This window comes from Melozone crissalis, unplaced genomic scaffold, assembly GCF_028551555.1.
Source record: "Melozone crissalis strain CALT ecotype California unplaced genomic scaffold, PUWL_Pcris_2 ptg000062l_1, whole genome shotgun sequence".
In the NCBI taxonomy this organism is placed as follows: domain Eukaryota; kingdom Metazoa; phylum Chordata; class Aves; order Passeriformes; family Passerellidae; genus Melozone; species Melozone crissalis.
Window position 1 is genome coordinate 2,005,231 of NW_026535840.1, and position 17,404 is coordinate 2,022,634.

Here is a 17,404-nt window from a genome sequence, read left to right on the forward strand (position 1 = left end):
GGTTTTTTTAGCATTGCAGTAATGTTAATATCTTTCTTGTGCTTCTGCTGTCATAGCAAATAGGCAATTTCAGAGTAACTTTGTGCAGTGTAAGAAAGATGGTTTTTTCACAAGGTTGGTGTGGGGACCTGGCTCAGTCTAAGGCCTCTCATGCTGGTGTTTGGCAGGAAGCAGCTCCTAGGGACAGGAAAGCCATCCCACCACCTGATCCAGCAAAAGGCTGTCCTGGCAGCAGGTAAAATGGAATAACAAGTCACACCTTCTGCTTGAGGCTGTCTGACCATGCCTGTTGGTTAAGGAAGAGCACAGCTGCTTTCCTATTAAAAGATTTTGGTTCATCCATTCTTTGCAGCGAGCTCGGGATCTTTGGTTTTGTTTTGTTTGTAGCAGTGGTGTTGCTGCAGTGTCAAGCAGCCCATTAAATTCAGCTACATTTATAAAGTTCTAAAAACAAGGGCACACATCCTGCTTCACACAGGCAGATTCATGAATAGGGGGGCTTTGGTTGTTGCCATCTCTAGAGAACAGTTTGGCACAGCCATTTCTGGTTTGAGGCTGAAAGGACCAACTGGAGGCTCTCCTGTTTGGAGGGCAGTGGGCACAGGGGGTAAACATGGGAATTCCCATCCCTGGAATCTCACAGATCCCTTTGTATTTTGCAGAGGTGACTGTGATGCACAGGTGTGAGGAATGGGCAGGGTGATAATTGGATGAGAGACACCTGGAAAAGTTAAAAAAGGAAAAGGACTACATGGGAGAGGAGGACTAAGGTAGGAGCCTCAGAACTGAGAGGTGAACACCCTCTGGAGAATTGCTCTCCCCAGGCTCTGGTGCTGAACCCAAGAGTTTATAATTCCTTCTTCTGGGAGGAAATGTGGTCAAATCAGCTGATGGAGTATGTCCTGGCCATCTTCTTCATCTTTCTAATCCTGAGCTATCTGATCTATGCAAAGATAATAATTTACCACTTGTGCTGCTGATTACCCTGTTAGAGGTTTTATAGAGCAGGTTAGGAAAACATGTATCAGAGATCACAGAAACTGTGATTCCTGTCTGCAATCAGGAGGATAAAGTAGATTCCTTCTCTCATCTGCTTCATGGTGCAGAGCATGCATGGTGCTTTTAGGAATTCTCAAGCTATATAGGAATGGAAGGTCAGCCATGGAAGACTCTTGTCTCATTGAAACTGAGTATGTAGGAAAATAAAAGGTGCTTAAAGAAACTGAATTACATCTTAAATAAATGAGTTCTGCTCTTCCCTATGTCAGAATGCCTGTGTAATGTTAACAAGTAGTGCTTAAGTATATTTGGCTTTTTAAAAAATTTGTATTGCCTGGTGGTACTGGGGATAGCGCTGATCAAGTCAATTCACAGCTGAAAGATGAACAGAGTCAGTGTTCAGTCAGTATTTACCCAGACCAGTTGGCTCAGCTGTGGAACTGCAGCAGCCAAGCTTCCTTGCTCAGTCCTGCTGGGGCAGTGACCAGTGAGCATTGAGCCTGGTCACTGTGTGTGCCCTGGAGTGTTGTGTCTGTAGGTTCCCCTGTGAAAAACATCAGGGCAGCTTTTGCAAATTGCTGAGCACGTGCAGGTGCAGTTGACCTTGGCAGATAACCGTATTTTTAAGCACATGCCATGTATATGATACTGAAAAATTCCCTAGCTTTGTAATACATCAGAGCTTTTCTGCTGCTCTAGTGGTGCAGTGGGTTACCAATCATTCTAGGTGGAAACCTCTTTCATGATCTATTGTGTGTGTATACAAAGGTACATAATGCAACCAAATTAAATATATAAAGTAGGTGAGAAACAATTAAATGTTCAAGACTGGTTCCTCTGGTAACATGGTAAAAGGACTCCTTTCTCCTTTTTGGTTTTTTGAGAGGTTTCTGAGCTCCCGTTTCTAAAGTATGCTTTCAAACAAAGTTATGTTGAGAGGGTGTTCTGTGCAGGATCACTGGGGACAGCTCTGCTTTTTGGGCCTCAGCTGGGGGAGGTGAGAAGGACAGTGTGAAACAGAAGAGAAATGGATGAATTTCAGTGGTACAGGAGGGTGGTAGAGCCTGAAGTGAGCTGGGACAGGTCCTTGGCTGCCAGAAGGAAGAGCTCAGCCCAGAGAGGCTGAGGAGGAAAGTGAGCTGTTCTTTGTAGGAAAAGGTGTCCAGTGCCAGGCTGGGAAGCCCCAGGTGAAATGACTCAAACTCCTGCTGCTGCTGTAGGTTGTTATTCCATTTCCAGTATTACTTACTGAGTGTCCCTGCAGGATACAGCATTCTCTAGTGAATTGTTGGGTTTGGATACTTCTGTAGCTGTGGCAGGGAAAACAACACAAATAACCAAGGCAGGAAAAGGAGCGATTCTGCACACCGTGGATTTCTAGCCTGTCTTGTGAGCTGAGTCAAATGTTACAAGAAATTGGGCCCTCAAGGATGGCCATATTTTGGTAGTTACCCACCTGCTCTTAATTAGGCAGCATCCAGCTTGCCATTCTTTCTGCTTTGCTCAGGGTAAACAGCAGTGTGACGAGGCTTGAGGCTTTTAGAAAGGCTCTACCTGAGAGGAAATAGTTCTGGCTAGAAGGGAGAGGTAAGATTCTTCTTTTGGTACATTGCTTGTATATGTTTTTGTAAATACAGGTGGAGAAAGTAGGGAGGAATTAGACCTTAACTAGAAATATTGCTTTCATTTCATTTTAAATTTTGTCTCTGGTCCCAGTCAATCCCCAATAAAAGTAATCAAAGTAATTAGATTGTGTTTTCCATAGTAGTGCAGGTGAAAGACATTCATCTCTTAGTGGGTGCTGCACTAATTGCATCTGAGTTTTTAACCTGGATACCTAGCAGACAGTTTTGAATGGGTTTATGTATGTAGTCATAAATCCTGAAACGAACTAATTTCTTTAATGGATTGAAACTCCTTTATTTTCCTAATATTGATGGTGACTTGAAGCTGCTAAAACAATCTGGTTTGTGACTGAAATAGCATTCTTATCTGTCTCTTGTTTTTCTCTGAGGGAAACATAATATTTTGGTTAATGATACTGGTTTAGAATTAAAATATGACTCAGGAATAATGCTGTGAGGATTGTGGAATAGCACTAAATTGGTACCTGCATAGTTAGAGAATCAAAGATTGAATTTTGAGCGCTTGGGTAGGCATAGAACTTCTTTTGGTGATTCTGATATTTTTCTGGCTTGAGATTATTTTATGAGAATAAAAAAAGTAAAAGGGAATTTTTTTGAGAAATGGTTGATGTACAAAACCCACAAAACTAATATAAGTTAGGATTTAAAAAAGGTTTTAGCACCACAGCAGTTTATCACATCAGGCTATAGTAGCAGCTTTTAAAAATATGTAATAAAAATATTGATAATAATAAAAAAAATTTCAAATAGTAATACATATGAGGAATTGTTTAAAGTAAAGGGAGGAGAGAATACAATTACATAAGGGCTAATTGAGACAAACTGAAATATAGAGGAAATCGAACTGAGTGAAGGAAACCTGTGAAAATTCCACCTGATACCCTTTCTCCTATTCACTGAGTGATAAAGCAGATTATTTTTTAGTTTGAAGTAACAATATCAAAAGGCAATGCAATGGGGCTGGGCAAATGAACTGGATTGTGTGAATAGGACCTTGATGTGTTTTGTATTTTGCTTTCGTAAAGCAGGAACTTTACAAAATTTTAAGTGATGAAAACCGGGGATTTTGGTCAGCCAGCATTTTTTAGCTTTGCCTATGAGCTATAAAATCCTGTTATTAGTTCATTGTTAGTCTGAATGGATCTGGACTCTTGTCCTGTGCTTTGATAGTAAATCATTTACGCTGAAGTTACAGCGTGTTCAGTAGGAGAGATAAATCACAGCCTCTCTCCTGAGATTACAGCAGCATGTTAGTCAAAGCAGGATGATGGTGGTGAATCAATTAGGAAGGGAGAATTACCAGCACTGCTGTGTGCTGGGTCACTGTGCATTAGTGAAGGAAAATACAAAGTTTCTGAAGCACTGTGATTTTCAATATATTTGAAGTCTTCATTGTAGTTTATGCTGGCTGGACATATTAAGTTAAAAAAACAAAACTGCTAAGTGAAAAAATACAGTACTCTGTTTTAAAGGGGAGCTTTTTGTATTTATGGTTAGCAGCATTCTTAAGATGAAGAGTGATTAACTACCTGAATTGAGTAGCAGCTAGTTCATGAGAACACACAGCATTTATTAACTCACAGAACACCTTAATTTTCTGGTGTTCTTCTAGATGAAAAATCATTTGACATTCACTGTAAGAGACCTAGGGTTTAACTAACAAACTTAGGGATAACAAAACAAACTTAGGGATAACAAAATTAGGGCTAGAAGGCTGCAGGAGCACTAAAATATGCTTAGCAATTGCATGAAGATCAGATGTGGGTCTTGTTTCCTGCACATGCGGCACTTCCCGTGGAGCATCCTCAGAAACAGGAATCTCACAAGTTCTAATTGCTGATCCTTTAGGGGAGACATATGTTTCTGTGGGGTTTTGCAGGGAGCTGTTCTCACACAGACAATCAGAAAGTGGTGCTCTAGCGAGTGGTAAAAGCTCTTTATGTTTGGAGAATAGGTCAGTGCACACACACAGCCAAGCCGAACATTTCTAATGAAACGTGACCAAGTTGCACTTCTTTAAAAATTGAAGAAGTGGCATACATTTTGATAATGGAATAATGGAGGCTCCCTACCCCAACTATCATCTCTGCTCATGATCATTAGGATGGGGAATATTAAGAGCAGAGCAACTGGGCGTAACAGCCGACGTCCAACATCTGTCATGCTGGAGTCCATTAGTGTTCAATTGCATCCTATTGTTTTTGGATTATTCAACCTCATTTCATTGTCATTGCTTCTGCTAGGGATTAATCAGCTGTTTACAACTACACCAAGTTTTGGAGTCATAATGAAAACAATTGAGCTATAGTTCTAAATAAATATACAGTATTCAGTCTCTAATGAAAAAAGTTACTAATTTATGAATGCTGGTAACAATTTAATTAAGTTTGAAATCAATACAGATAATAAATCATTGTGTGGCAGGGTTTTTTTTTTTCCTTTTGTGTACATCATAAAAAGATCATGTGATATTTCCTTGTAAGTTTATGTACTTGTGACTTTAGTACAATACAAGTACAGTAAAAGAAATATGTTGTAATTATGGGGCATGGGTGTGAGCATATTGTGGCTCCTCTGGCGTTACAGTTGTAGCAGAATTGATCCCTTGCTGCCAGCAAGCAGATTTGTTTTTCACATCCTCTTTTATTCTTGTTACTTATTTAGAGATATAGTACTAAAAATACACCTTTAATTCATGTCAAATACACATAGAAACTTTAATAGGATGTATTAAAAAGGGCAGTTTTCAGGTGCTTAGTATACTTACATGTTTTTGTGTATAACTATCATAACCCATCTAAATATTTTTGCAATTATTAGGTAAATCTATTGCTACATTTTAACTGTTTAAATATATTTAAATTATTTTAATGACTTTGAGTTTGATAACAGGCAAATATATAATCCCCTTTTTTCTTGAGATACTACTCTGGTTGCAATGTTATGCACTTTATAAAATATTAAAATTGTGAATGCTGGAGGGTTTCTAATAATTTGAGTTTACTTATTTTGGTACTATATGTGTGAAACAGTTCTATTCTTGGCCGTGTATCTTTTAGCTCTTTCTGCTGTTTGATTAATGCAGTTATTCTTCTGTCCTCAACACTTAGCCAGAATTTTCACAGGTTTTAATGTACAAATGCTACAATGCACAGAGATTTTTTTTTCCCCCTGAGTTGCAACAGATTATCCATTGAAAGGGTCTTTTGCTTAACTGCCCAGAGTCTTGTGGGGCCAGCCAGACACTACTCCAGATGGCAAGTTGTTAGGGCTGGACAGAATGGCTTTGGAAGACTTCTCACCAGATGAAGGCTGTAATGTTGGGATTTTGCTGTTTGGCTTTTTCCCCTGTAGTTCCCAGGGTGGGAAGGTGCTGGGATGGCAGCAGCGTGCCGCCCGCCCACCTGCCACCACCTGTTCAGCCCTTGTGTTCCTATAAAGCCTGGTCCTGGCCGCTGCACACCATCCCTGCTGGCTGGGGGAACAGAGATCTCTGAGGGAGTCACGGCTGCAGAGCACTGCCATCGCCATCACTGAATCCCTCCTCAGCTGAGCCACGACTGCTCTCACTGCAAACTGCCATCACTGAATCCCTCCTCAGCTCCTCAGAGCACAGCCATCGCCATCACTGAATCCCTCCTCAGCTCCTCAGAGCGCAACCAGCACCATCACTGAATCCCTCCTCAGCTCCTCAGAGCACAACCAGCACCATCACTGAATCCCTCCTCAGCTGAGCCACGACTGCTCTCACTGCAAACTGCCATCACTGAATCCCTCCTCAGCTCCTCAGAGCACAGCCATCGCCATCACTGAATCCCTCCTCAGCTCCTCAGAGCGCAACCAGCACCATCACTGAATCCCTCCTCAGCTGAGCCACGACTGCTTTCACTGCAAACTGCCATCACTGAATCCCTCCTCAGCTCCTCAGAGCACAGCCATTGCCATCACTGAATCCCTCCTCAGCTGAGCCACAACTGCTCTCACTGCAAACTGCCATCACTGAATCCCTCCTCAGCTGAGCCACGACTGCTCTCACTGCAAACTGCCATTTGGAGTTGCTGTGCCTGTAACCCAGTAAGAGCTTCTTGGATTCAACGGACTGTTTTCTTCCTAACATACGTTTTGAGAATGGAGATTTCATTGTTTCCTCTCTCTCTTTGAGATTAAAGAAATTAAAAGAGTGAAAGCATAAGACATAAAAATGCTTCATTCTTTCTTTCAACGATAAGAAACAATTTTCAGACATTTCCAGAAGAACCAGAAGAACTTTTATTTTATTATATTTACTTTTTTAGAAGGCAAGAAAAATACTCCATAATTGATATCGGGAAACAGATTCAAGTGGTACAAGGGTTACTCCATGAGTGCTTTCCTTACCACTCTTTAGAAGGCGAATTTTTGCTATCTTTGTGATCTTTGTGTGTGTGCAAGTGAAGCTGCACCAGCTATGAAGACCTGTAAAGCCAGTCCCCTGGAGAATGGGATGGGCTGTGTGCTGAAGGGCAGCTCGGAGAGGATGGAGAACGGGACAGGCTGTGTGCTGAGGGGCAGCTCGGAGAGGATGGAGAGTGGGACAGGCTGTGTGCTCAAGGGCAGCTCGGAGAGGATGGAGAACGGGACAGGCTGTGTGCTGAGGGGCAGCTCGGAGAGGATGGAGAGTGGGACAGGCTGTGTGCTCAAGGGCAGCTCGGAGAGGATGGAGAGTGGGACAGGCTGTGTGCTGAGGGGCAGCTCGGAGAGGATGGAGAACGCTGCCAAGAGGAGGCTGGCTGCCAACGCCCGCGAGAGGCGCCGCATGCAGGGGCTCAACACGGCCTTCGACCGCCTGAGGAAGGTGGTGCCGCAGTGGGGCCAGGACAAGAAGCTGTCCAAGTACGAGACCCTGCAGATGGCTCTGAGCTACATCATGGCTCTGACCAGGATCCTTGCCGAGGCTGAGCGGTTCAGCAGCGAGCGGGAGTGGCTCAGCCTGCACTGTGAGCACTTCCACGGCGACAGCTACCACCAGTACCCGGCGCAGAAAGCCACGGCCGACAGCGACCCGTACGCACACAGGCTGTTCAGCTACCACCCCGAGCACTTCCAGATTGCTAACTAGAGCTTCTGACGGTGTGCAGCAAGCCACATGTGTAATTTAATCATTAGCAAGAGTTAATCTGCTTGACTAAGGTAATATTGCCGTTATAATAGCTCATTCTTGTTTGCGTCTCATAGGCATTTGACAAAATAAATTTGCTGTCAGAACATAAAGTCAAAAGAACATAAAGTCATAAATTCAGTGACTGAATTTATTTAATGCTGGTGGAAATTATACTTTTAATTTGAAGTATTTCTGGCAATTCTTTCCTAGTTTATCTAGTGTATTTAATGCTTTAATTAAAGAAGGTTTTGGTGTCTTTTTTTACTGTGATGAATCATGGCAGTGTTTCTATAGATCATGGGACAAGTTGACCCGTGGCGTAACTGAATGGAATAGCACCAGAAATGGACCTCATTCCATGTTTTTCTTTTAATGTCAGCTTTAAAGTTGTTCTTTAGTGTCCTTGCATAAATGGTTCACACATGGAAAAAGTTTTATAATGTATTGGAGTTCTAGTCCTCAGAGAACTAACTTTCTTAAACTTTGTAAGTTTGACATATGGGTTCCAAAGTTGTGTAGGTTTGCTTTGATCCAATTTATGGTGTCTCTTGTATGCTCGAAAAAGAGCTGTTTTCAAGTCATGGATGGAATGTTTTATTTTCAATGGTTGTAAAAACACGTGTGATTGTATACTATAAATGAGAATGCTTGTGTGAAAATAATCTAAGCTTCTAGATTTTTGTAGGCTTTAAATGATGGGATTTTATTTTTTAACCTTATGTTATCTGGAAACAAGAACAGATTTTGTAAATCTTAAATAAAGTGTTTTGTATACTATGTCCTCACTAAATATCTGAAATTCCTACCCTAGGTATTACTTGCTAGTGGATTTTCTACCCCAAATGTTTCACTACTTCTATCACAATCCTGGCAGTTTAATGTGCTGAAGAAACAACCAGCAAATGATATTTTCTTCCCAGTTACAGTAAGGAATGTATTTTATGTAGGAATTTGGGGAAGAAATTACAGAGCATTTTTGTAGAGCAGTTGAGTTCATTTCAGCCCTGGTGATGTGCTGAATGGCCTTTTGTTTACTTGCTGCTTTCACTTGTGGGGGATAGAGGGGTCTGGGCAGAAAAGGCAGAAGAGGAAGGAGGTTGGGAAGATGAAGAAATGAGGAGAGAGAGGATGGCTGGGGAAGCAGACGTGTTTGCAGCAGGGTGCAGAGGCTCAGCTGTCAGTGCCTGAGTGGTGGCAGCAGAGTGTGGAGCTGAAGGAAGCTGCTGCTGCTGCTGCTGCTGCTGAGGGGAGAGTGCAGAGAAAAGCCCTCCCTGGGGTTACCCCCGAGAGGGAAGGGGAGAACGAGCTGCTGCCCTGCCACAGACACATTTTATGGAAAATCCTTTCCTTAGGATTTTTCCTCCTGAGAAGCTGACAGGCCTCAGGAACAAAATGCAAACAATGGTTATCTGCTGCTGTGGAATGCAACAGGTGCATCTGGGATTGGTCTCGTGTGGTTGTTTCTAATTAATGGCCAATCACAGTCAGCTGGCTCGGACTCTCTGTCTGAGACCAAAGCTTTTGTTATCATTCCCTTCCTATTCTATTCTTAGCCAGCCTTCTGATGGAATCCTTTCTTCCATTCTTTTAGTATAGTTTTAATATAATATATATCATAAAATAATAAATCAGCCTACTGAAACATGGAGTCAGATCCTGTCTCTCCCCTCATCCTGGGACCCCTGTGAACAGCATCACACTGCCCTCAACAGCTGCTGGTGGATTTCCAGCAGGGAAGGCTGGCGGGTTCCCTGCTGGCTGCTGCCATCTCTTATCATTTAGGATTCTTTCAAATGACAAAAGAATAGCTTTGATAGGAGTTATTTTCGACAATTAAGCAGCTTTCAGAGAAGAACAAAGGCATGGATAGGAAGTAAGCCGTGTTTGGGGGAGAGGAGCAGTACAGAGTCCTGTCCCTGCTCCTGCCTTTCCTGCCCTGCCATGGAGGATGGCTTTCAGGCTGCCTTAAACACACCGTGCATTCTGAGCAACTCTCTCCTTTGAACACTGGCATTCAGGAATGGGTTTGTAATGTGTATTTAGCCTCTTTAAAGGTAATGAATAGTGTCAATTATTAAAATGTGGGCCTTTGCTTCGTGTGAATTGCATTAGATCTTTATCAGCAAGCTGAAAATGGATTCAGCCTCAGAGATATGAAGTCATGTTACTCAGACAGTAGAATTAATTGTTGTCCATCATATAGTCAGGTTAACACTGTGTGAATATTACTTACAATTAAGTGGTAAGTTTATATATGTAATAACAATGACAACAATTCTTATTTAAATTATTTGTTATCTTACCCTAAAGTATTGGCTGTAAACTTCAGGCAGAAAGTCTCACCTGTCCTGCCAACAGCAGTGGGTTTTCCATACTGGAACAGGAATTGGATGCAAATAAGCCATGTCATTATATGACATAGAAAGCTTGGAGTAGTGAGAGATTGCCTAAAGCTGAGGTGGGAAGGGGAGTACAGTGCAAAAGGATAAATGCCAGAATATGGTGCAAGAACACGACTGATGCTTCTGTGCCACTGACATATGATTTGTTTTTGTGGGACATGACACTGCAGTCATTCAGGTAAAAGTACTCAACAGCCGTTTCTCTTCCAATTTTGTTTCTTGTATGCAGCATTGTACTTTCTGCTGCATATGATGATATAGTTTAAAAAATGGATTAGTATACAGGGAAGGTATTATTAAATGGTAATAAACTCTCATAAAGAGGAACAAATCAACACAAACCCATGAAATATCTGTGCTCATGTTACCAAAAGTTATTAAGAATTGAAACTGAAGGCCTGCAAAGCACTTCAGTGCAGTATGTAGGTAGTGAGCACTTATAAGTCAGGTCATGGTATCAATCTCTGCTTCTGACCATATGGTTAAAGTTGTAATCCTCTGTAATCCCCATTCTCTTAGATTTTAGTTGTGCTAATGGGACATGGATGTTTATTTTTATTCATAATTAGTAATATTGCCGCTGGGAAATTAGTGATTTTATCTAATGCTGTACTGGTTTTGTTCCTTGGGAAGGTGCAGTGTTGAAGTTGGGATTTTCAGTTTAGTGTAGTAGTGAAGGCAGCACAGTAAATTCTGTGTCGTGCACAGACAGCTGTCTGTCTATTGATTATCTGTCAAAGCCTTTTGGGGACTGAGTTGAGGTGATGGGAAAGTTTGATCATTAAAAATTCTGTCTGAGTGCAGTTTGAAAAGCAGATAATATCCATGCTGGTTGGGACTTCTCAAACACAACACCTGTTCAGTAACTCATTGATTTCTTTTAATAGCTTTCCTTCACAAATACTTCAGTGACATTTGTGAAATGTAAACTTGACAGTTTCACTTGGATTTGATTATTGCTCCCAAATATTTGTTCCCCACTGACTTTTTGATGGTGGTCAGGCAATGGCTCTGAACCACCTCCTGGACTGGACTTTGCTGGTGTGGGCATTTCATGCCCCCTCCCCTTAAATAATTATGATTTCTCTTAGGCCTCCAAATAAGATCAGATGCTCAGAGCTTGGTGTATTCTTAGAGGCTGAGTTTTGTCTGCTCATCAGTCTTTGTCCCACTGAACAGTGCAGTGCAAACCTGAAGTACTTTTGTTTGTAGTGTCAGTACTACATCAGGTGCAGTTATCTCTGTAATTGTAGAACCACGTTATCGGGGGAGCTTTGGGGGTGACAAATGCTTGCTTCATTTAATGTTTCTTGCATATTGTACAGATATGTGTGTCACTGTTGAAACTCATTGTGACTTTCTAATGAACTATTTGTGGGAAATTACCCTCTATTTTTCTGAAAGGACTTTCTGCAGGGTTTTCCATTTGAAGCTGCAGGTACTGTGCTTCTATGATTCTTCAATCATATAATCCTGTTTTGACATGCCAAGACAGGGATTAGCAGTGGCTAAAAGCAGAATTGGGGTAGCACATTCCCAAAATGTGTGTTAGTAATAAAACCTCAGTGTTTTCTTCCCCATGATCACCATGCCTTTCAACTTCCATTCATCCCAAAATTTTAGGCTTTTGTCTTCCGTCTCACCATTTATGAGGTATTTAGTGCACAGTCCATCTTGTACTATACATAGACACAGGAAAAGTCTCAGTTCTTGACTGGAATTCTGAACTGGAGCTGCAGTACCCATTCTTGAAAGTAAAAATGTCCCTGACCTCAGCTCTGCATTTGTAAAGTCAAGGCCAGTGCAGCTTGGGGGGAAGCTGGAGTATCATTAGGTATTTCAATATTTACCTCACTCCCTCTCTATTGCTGAGTAAAACTTTCTGTGTGAAATCTTTGTGGAAGTCCCTCCTGTGGTGGGATTCACTGGGAACAAATTTTAAAAAAGTTCTATTTCCAGGCCAAAGGAATTGATTTGCCAAAGGAAGCTTTGGCCTTAACATAGGTACCCTTACTCTTGGGATTCCAACTATTTGAGCTGAGCACTATGGAGGTGCTTCCTTGTAGTTTAGGAGTGAAATTTATCCAGATTTTAAAAATAATTCAGAGAATAGCTGCTTTTGCTCTAAGTATGTTCAGCTCTTCTATTTCTACAAAATATCCAAGGGAAAAAGCCAAGTGCACTGAGGATGGAGACATTTTATTCATGGAAGAAGCAGTCCAGTGTTTACTCTACACAGACAGCTTAAAAAACCATTGATTTCATCTGGTACTTGTGAACTTCCCAAAAATTCTCTGTATTTTAAACTTTAATTACATGTCAAGCAAACTTGGCTTCAAAAACCCTAACCAACCCCATGTTTATACAACATTAAAAAATACAGAAATATACTCTTCTACGAAAGAGTACATTTTCATATTGTCTACCTTTTTTTTTTCTAATTTGGAGTTCAGTTTTCATTTGTATAGAAATTAGCATTTGTATAGAAATTAGCAAAATATGTCTTAAAATTTGCTTGAAGTGTCTGCATACATAACTCCAAGAAATAAGAAGTTCATTTTTGACTGGCTTCCTGCAACCTGAGGTGCATAGTAATATTTTCTTTTAAATTTTCAGGTTGTCTTCAATATTCTTCCATTCCTTTACAAAACTGTGTTTCTGTTACTAACAGACTGTGTGATCATAAAGGATGGGCAGTTCCTGAACAGATTTCCCACTGGCATAAATGGAGAACTCCACTTAAATTCACACACATATGGCCCAAGATTTCTTTTGACTATGCAATAAATGTGATGGACAATTCCACAGGAGTATATTTTAGAACTGATAGGAACTGATACCAAGAATTGTTTAAAAAAGCAACAACTTTATTTCACAGCTACCTGCTAGAAGCATGGCTAGTATACAACTTGACAATATTTATGATTTTCTTCTAAATAATGTAGTCTGATTTCATTAACCAGCTGTCACAGCAAAGTTCTGAGAAAACTTCTGGCATTGTTGCACATTTTCACAATTATCTGAACATGTGAAAGACACAGTCTTGTATGCAACTCTGAAGCATTTATTTAAGTTCAGGAGAGATGAAGGGAAACACATTACTGAACAGCCAGGTGTTTTTTTTTTTTCCTTTCATGTGCACTTAAAATATACTATAAAACTGATGTGAGCATTTTTCTTCCCAGTGAGAATGACTTTGGAAAAAAAATTAAAAATATCAACTTTAATAAAGAAGAAATATTAAGTTAGAATGTTAAGGCTCAAAGTGAACATTTTTGTATTGAAAATAATGAGGCAATTTTCAATGAATCACTTCTCCAGTATTAACAGTAGAAATATTTCATTAGGTTTTGTAAAGACATTTTTCAGAAACTAGTGCTTTTAAACCTGGTAGTGTGAAGAACCCAGTTCTTAAATGAATCTGCATTCCAGATTTATTGGTTGAAGTACCTACAATTGCTGTAAACAATTGGGACTGGCAGTTGTTCACACATTGAAATGCAAATTGCAGGCTTTCCTTTTTGCAGTGTGTGCTCTCATCTCCTCATGCTAGCAGATGTGAGGGTTCCTAAAACCCCCTGATTTTATGAATTCCCACATGAGGCGTTCGGAAGGGTTGCTCCACCTTCCATGTGGAACTCAGTCCAGTGGTCTTAGGGCAGGAGGTCCAATGATACCAGTGCAGCCCCATCTGTAATGCTGCTGCAGGCTGGCTTTGCATCAGTCTGGACCAAAAGTTTAGAGCAGGAAGGAAACTTTTTGAAATCTAGGATTGCAACACCAAAGATGTCATTTCTGCTGTGGTGTGCAATAAACTATACCTCTGATTGGTTGTACAGCAAACCAGGACTAGCAGGAAATGGGAAACCAAACAAACCTGTAAGATTGTGAATCAGTGAACACTTGAGAGGTTCCAAACACGAGCATTTCTGTATCACACACAGCATTGTGCTCCACACTGGGGTGGTTTCATGGGTTAGGGAAGTTAAGAACTACCAGTGACTTCAGTGGAAGGTGTAACATGAGGCTTTGTTGCTGCAGTAGCCTGCCCTGAGTAAGAGAATGAAAAGCTGTGCTGGTGTGAAGTGGAACTGGTTACTCAGTGAGGAGCAGCAAGGAGCAGCCAGGTTGTTCAGGAGGGAGCAGAGTGGCTCTAGCACATCCTGTGGCAACACAGGACTGTCCTGCTGTCCTTCCTTCCACAGCCCTTTCCCCCTTGTCTTTTCCACCACTTAACAACACAAACATAATTTTGGTGTCATTTTCTTGCAAGTTCTTGTGATGAGCACATCAATAGCACTTGTCCAACAGCACTGGCATCCATTCCCACAGCTGCCTTTGCAGGCTGTCTGCATGGGCTCAGCACACAGAGGGGAAGTGTCCTGGAGCATTTACTTAGGGAAGAAAATGTAACACCTCCAGGCCATTTGGGACCAGAGTATGAGCTGGTTTTCATCTGAGCTACTGAAAGGAATTGAAACTGCTGGCTTCTGCATTTTGTAGGGAAATGTGAAGGGTTTTGATCTTTTTGCTAGGAAATACTGTTCAGGAGAGAATATTATAGTTCAGCTAACACATTTTTGGTGATCTACCTTCAGTAGCCTGACTCTCATTGAGATTTCTGGGGACCCTTCTTGAATGACTAAGGATTAATCCTTCTTACTCAGATCTTTGGGAAAAGTATTCAGCTTCAGCTGAACACTTACTTCAGCTTTTCAGCTTCTTGTCCTCCCACTTCCAAAGAACTGAATGGACATTTTAAGAAACATTTCACCACAAAATGGTCAGCATGTCAGCTCAGCTTATAATGATGACAGTCTGGGGACACTCCTCTGGTGTTGCAGAGAGAAGGTGAAGAGAGATGGTTTGCATGTTTGCACTGTGCACTTTGTCTTTCAATTTGCACTGAGTTTTTGGGTGTGATGTCTGAGAGAAGTCCTGCTCTGTCAGTAATACTGATCAGTATGGTTCCAGCACTGATAACCTGGTATTTCCAGTGGGGAGTACCAGATTCCTGTCTTCTACACTCTGTGAAGAGCTCTTGGAGCTGGCCTTGCCTAATGGGTTAGAGCCCAGCAAAAAGGAGAAGTTTGTGCTTGCTTGAATTCTGAGTTTCTACTCAGCTGACAGGTAACTTAATCCGGGTGGGATATCTAGACAGGCAGTGGGAAATAAAATAATTTAGGAAGTGCGGAGTGATTTAGGTCTGAAAGAAGCTCAGGGGTTTATCTGGTCCAACCCCTCACTGTCAGCCAGGAAAGAGCCACAGGGAACTTCCAAGCAGGCAATCTCTTGGCTAAGCTTGTGCTGATGGCCAATATACAACCTGGAGTACTTGGGTTCAAAACCTGCTCTCTGCTTTGTGAAATGATGGCAAGACCAGGGCTGTAGGTGTGAGTTTGATCTTTTGTGTCCTAATTTCCTACCTTTCCATTTCCCAGCAGCACTGAATTAAGCAAGCAAAATCCAATAACTTTTCTTGGATTATTTTTCCAAGAGTAGTAACTAATGCGGGAAACTTGAAATTTTGGAGGTAGTTTTGGAATCCTTAAGCCATTCTAAGAACCAAAATAAGGAAACAGGAGCAGTAGATTCTCTGTCCTAGAAGATGAGACCCACAGAATGTCTTAGGTTCTGCATCTCATTACTGAAGTCACTTGACTCAATGCATCTCTTTCAATAGCCATGAGTTTTATTTTGTTTGCCAGGGAAGAGGTACAATGTGGGCAACATCTGCTTTCCCTTGGAAACCCCTGTACCTTGCTTTAATTCTTAGGATAATTCTGGGTTTTATCCTTCTGGTCTGTCCAGGCTTGAGTTGCCTGAGATTCCTAACAAAAGCATGAGAGTTATAATGATGGTTTTGTTTTATGGTGTTCACTCAGGTGGGAAGTAAAACAACACAAGAAATTCACTTCCTCTAAATCCTGAGGGAATCAACAGTTAGGAACAGCAGGAGCTCTATTTGTGGGAAGCTCAGTGAAAGACATTCTCAGTCTCTGGCTATATCCAATATTCTTTTGCTCTTAACATAACTCTTCATTGTTTTCTTTGCATATAGACTTCTTTTTTTAAAGTTAAAATTTTAAATTTGAAGAATCCCCGAAAATAGTCTAAAATGAAAGTGTCTGTTAATTTTTTTTTCCATCTCTGTGACTTTGATCATGACTTTGTGGCATTCTGCAGCTATGTTGAAAGCAGTAAGTAAGAAGTGCTTGAAACCAATGTCTAGAGAGAGGGTTAGCAGTAATTTAAAGATGCAGGAAAACATCTTAAACATTCACAGATTTTAACAGCTGGGGGTATTGATGTAATTGTATAGATGCCAAATATATTTAAATCAATCATTAAGTGTTGTCACTTAATACCTTCTGTAGATTTTTCAATCATTTGCCTTATTTATTACTACTGTTGGGTTTTTTTTTAGCTTTCTGCATATAACTGTTGCTTAACTTCTTAACTTTTGTATATTAACAGAATTTTCTGTCTTCCTGTCAGACACCACACTTATGATCATTTACTACACGGTGGTAAAAATTTACCAGGTCACAATTCCTTTCCATTTAGCTATAAAATGAGCTAGATGGTAGATGCACATTAAAAATTAGGAAAAAGAAACTGATATTTAAAAGCCATGAAGTGACAAGTTTGGTACCATCCATGTTAAAGTCAGAGGATCACTAACATGGTGAAGGAAAAAGTATGAAGCACATCTGGTAAATAATTTCAGCTATGGGCTCAAGAGAACATGCTTCAGACAAGAGGAATTTCCATTTCCTATGTGCCTTATGCACATGCCCTGTACCTTATTTTATGAACCCTTACACCAAGAATACACAGTTCATAGAGTACACACACACACAGATATAAATATTTAGGGTATACAGCTGTACCTACATGAAATGCTATATTTACCTAGTCTGGAGTTCAAAAATTTTAGAATAGGCTGGCATAATAATAATCATATATAAAAATGAGTTACATCTTTTCCATTTAACTTGTGCTCTGTGATTATTTTGCATGTTTTTTTAAGTTACATTCAAAGTCTTGTTGTTTACCCTCATTCAGGATTGGTGTTACTGTAATGTCAGTGTTTTCACCGGCAGTATTCCAGTTAATCATCACCAATCCTTACCATGGCAGCTACCGTGCAGTAGCTCGAATTCAAGAAGTAAAAGTGGTATTGGCTTTTAGGTGCTGAAAACTATGTTTACTAT

At 40.8% G+C, this 17,404-nt stretch overlaps 1 protein-coding gene across 1 annotated transcript; it reads left to right on the top strand.

The window, feature by feature from the left end:
- The first annotated feature begins 7,182 nt into the window (after positions 1-7,182).
- Positions 7,183-7,743, top strand: ATOH7 (atonal bHLH transcription factor 7). The gene has a single exon (XM_054288375.1). The coding sequence runs from the start codon at positions 7,207-7,209 to the stop codon at positions 7,741-7,743; it is 537 nt and encodes a 178-aa protein (XP_054144350.1). The 5' UTR covers positions 7,183-7,206.
- The last annotated feature ends 9,661 nt before the right edge of the window (positions 7,744-17,404 follow it).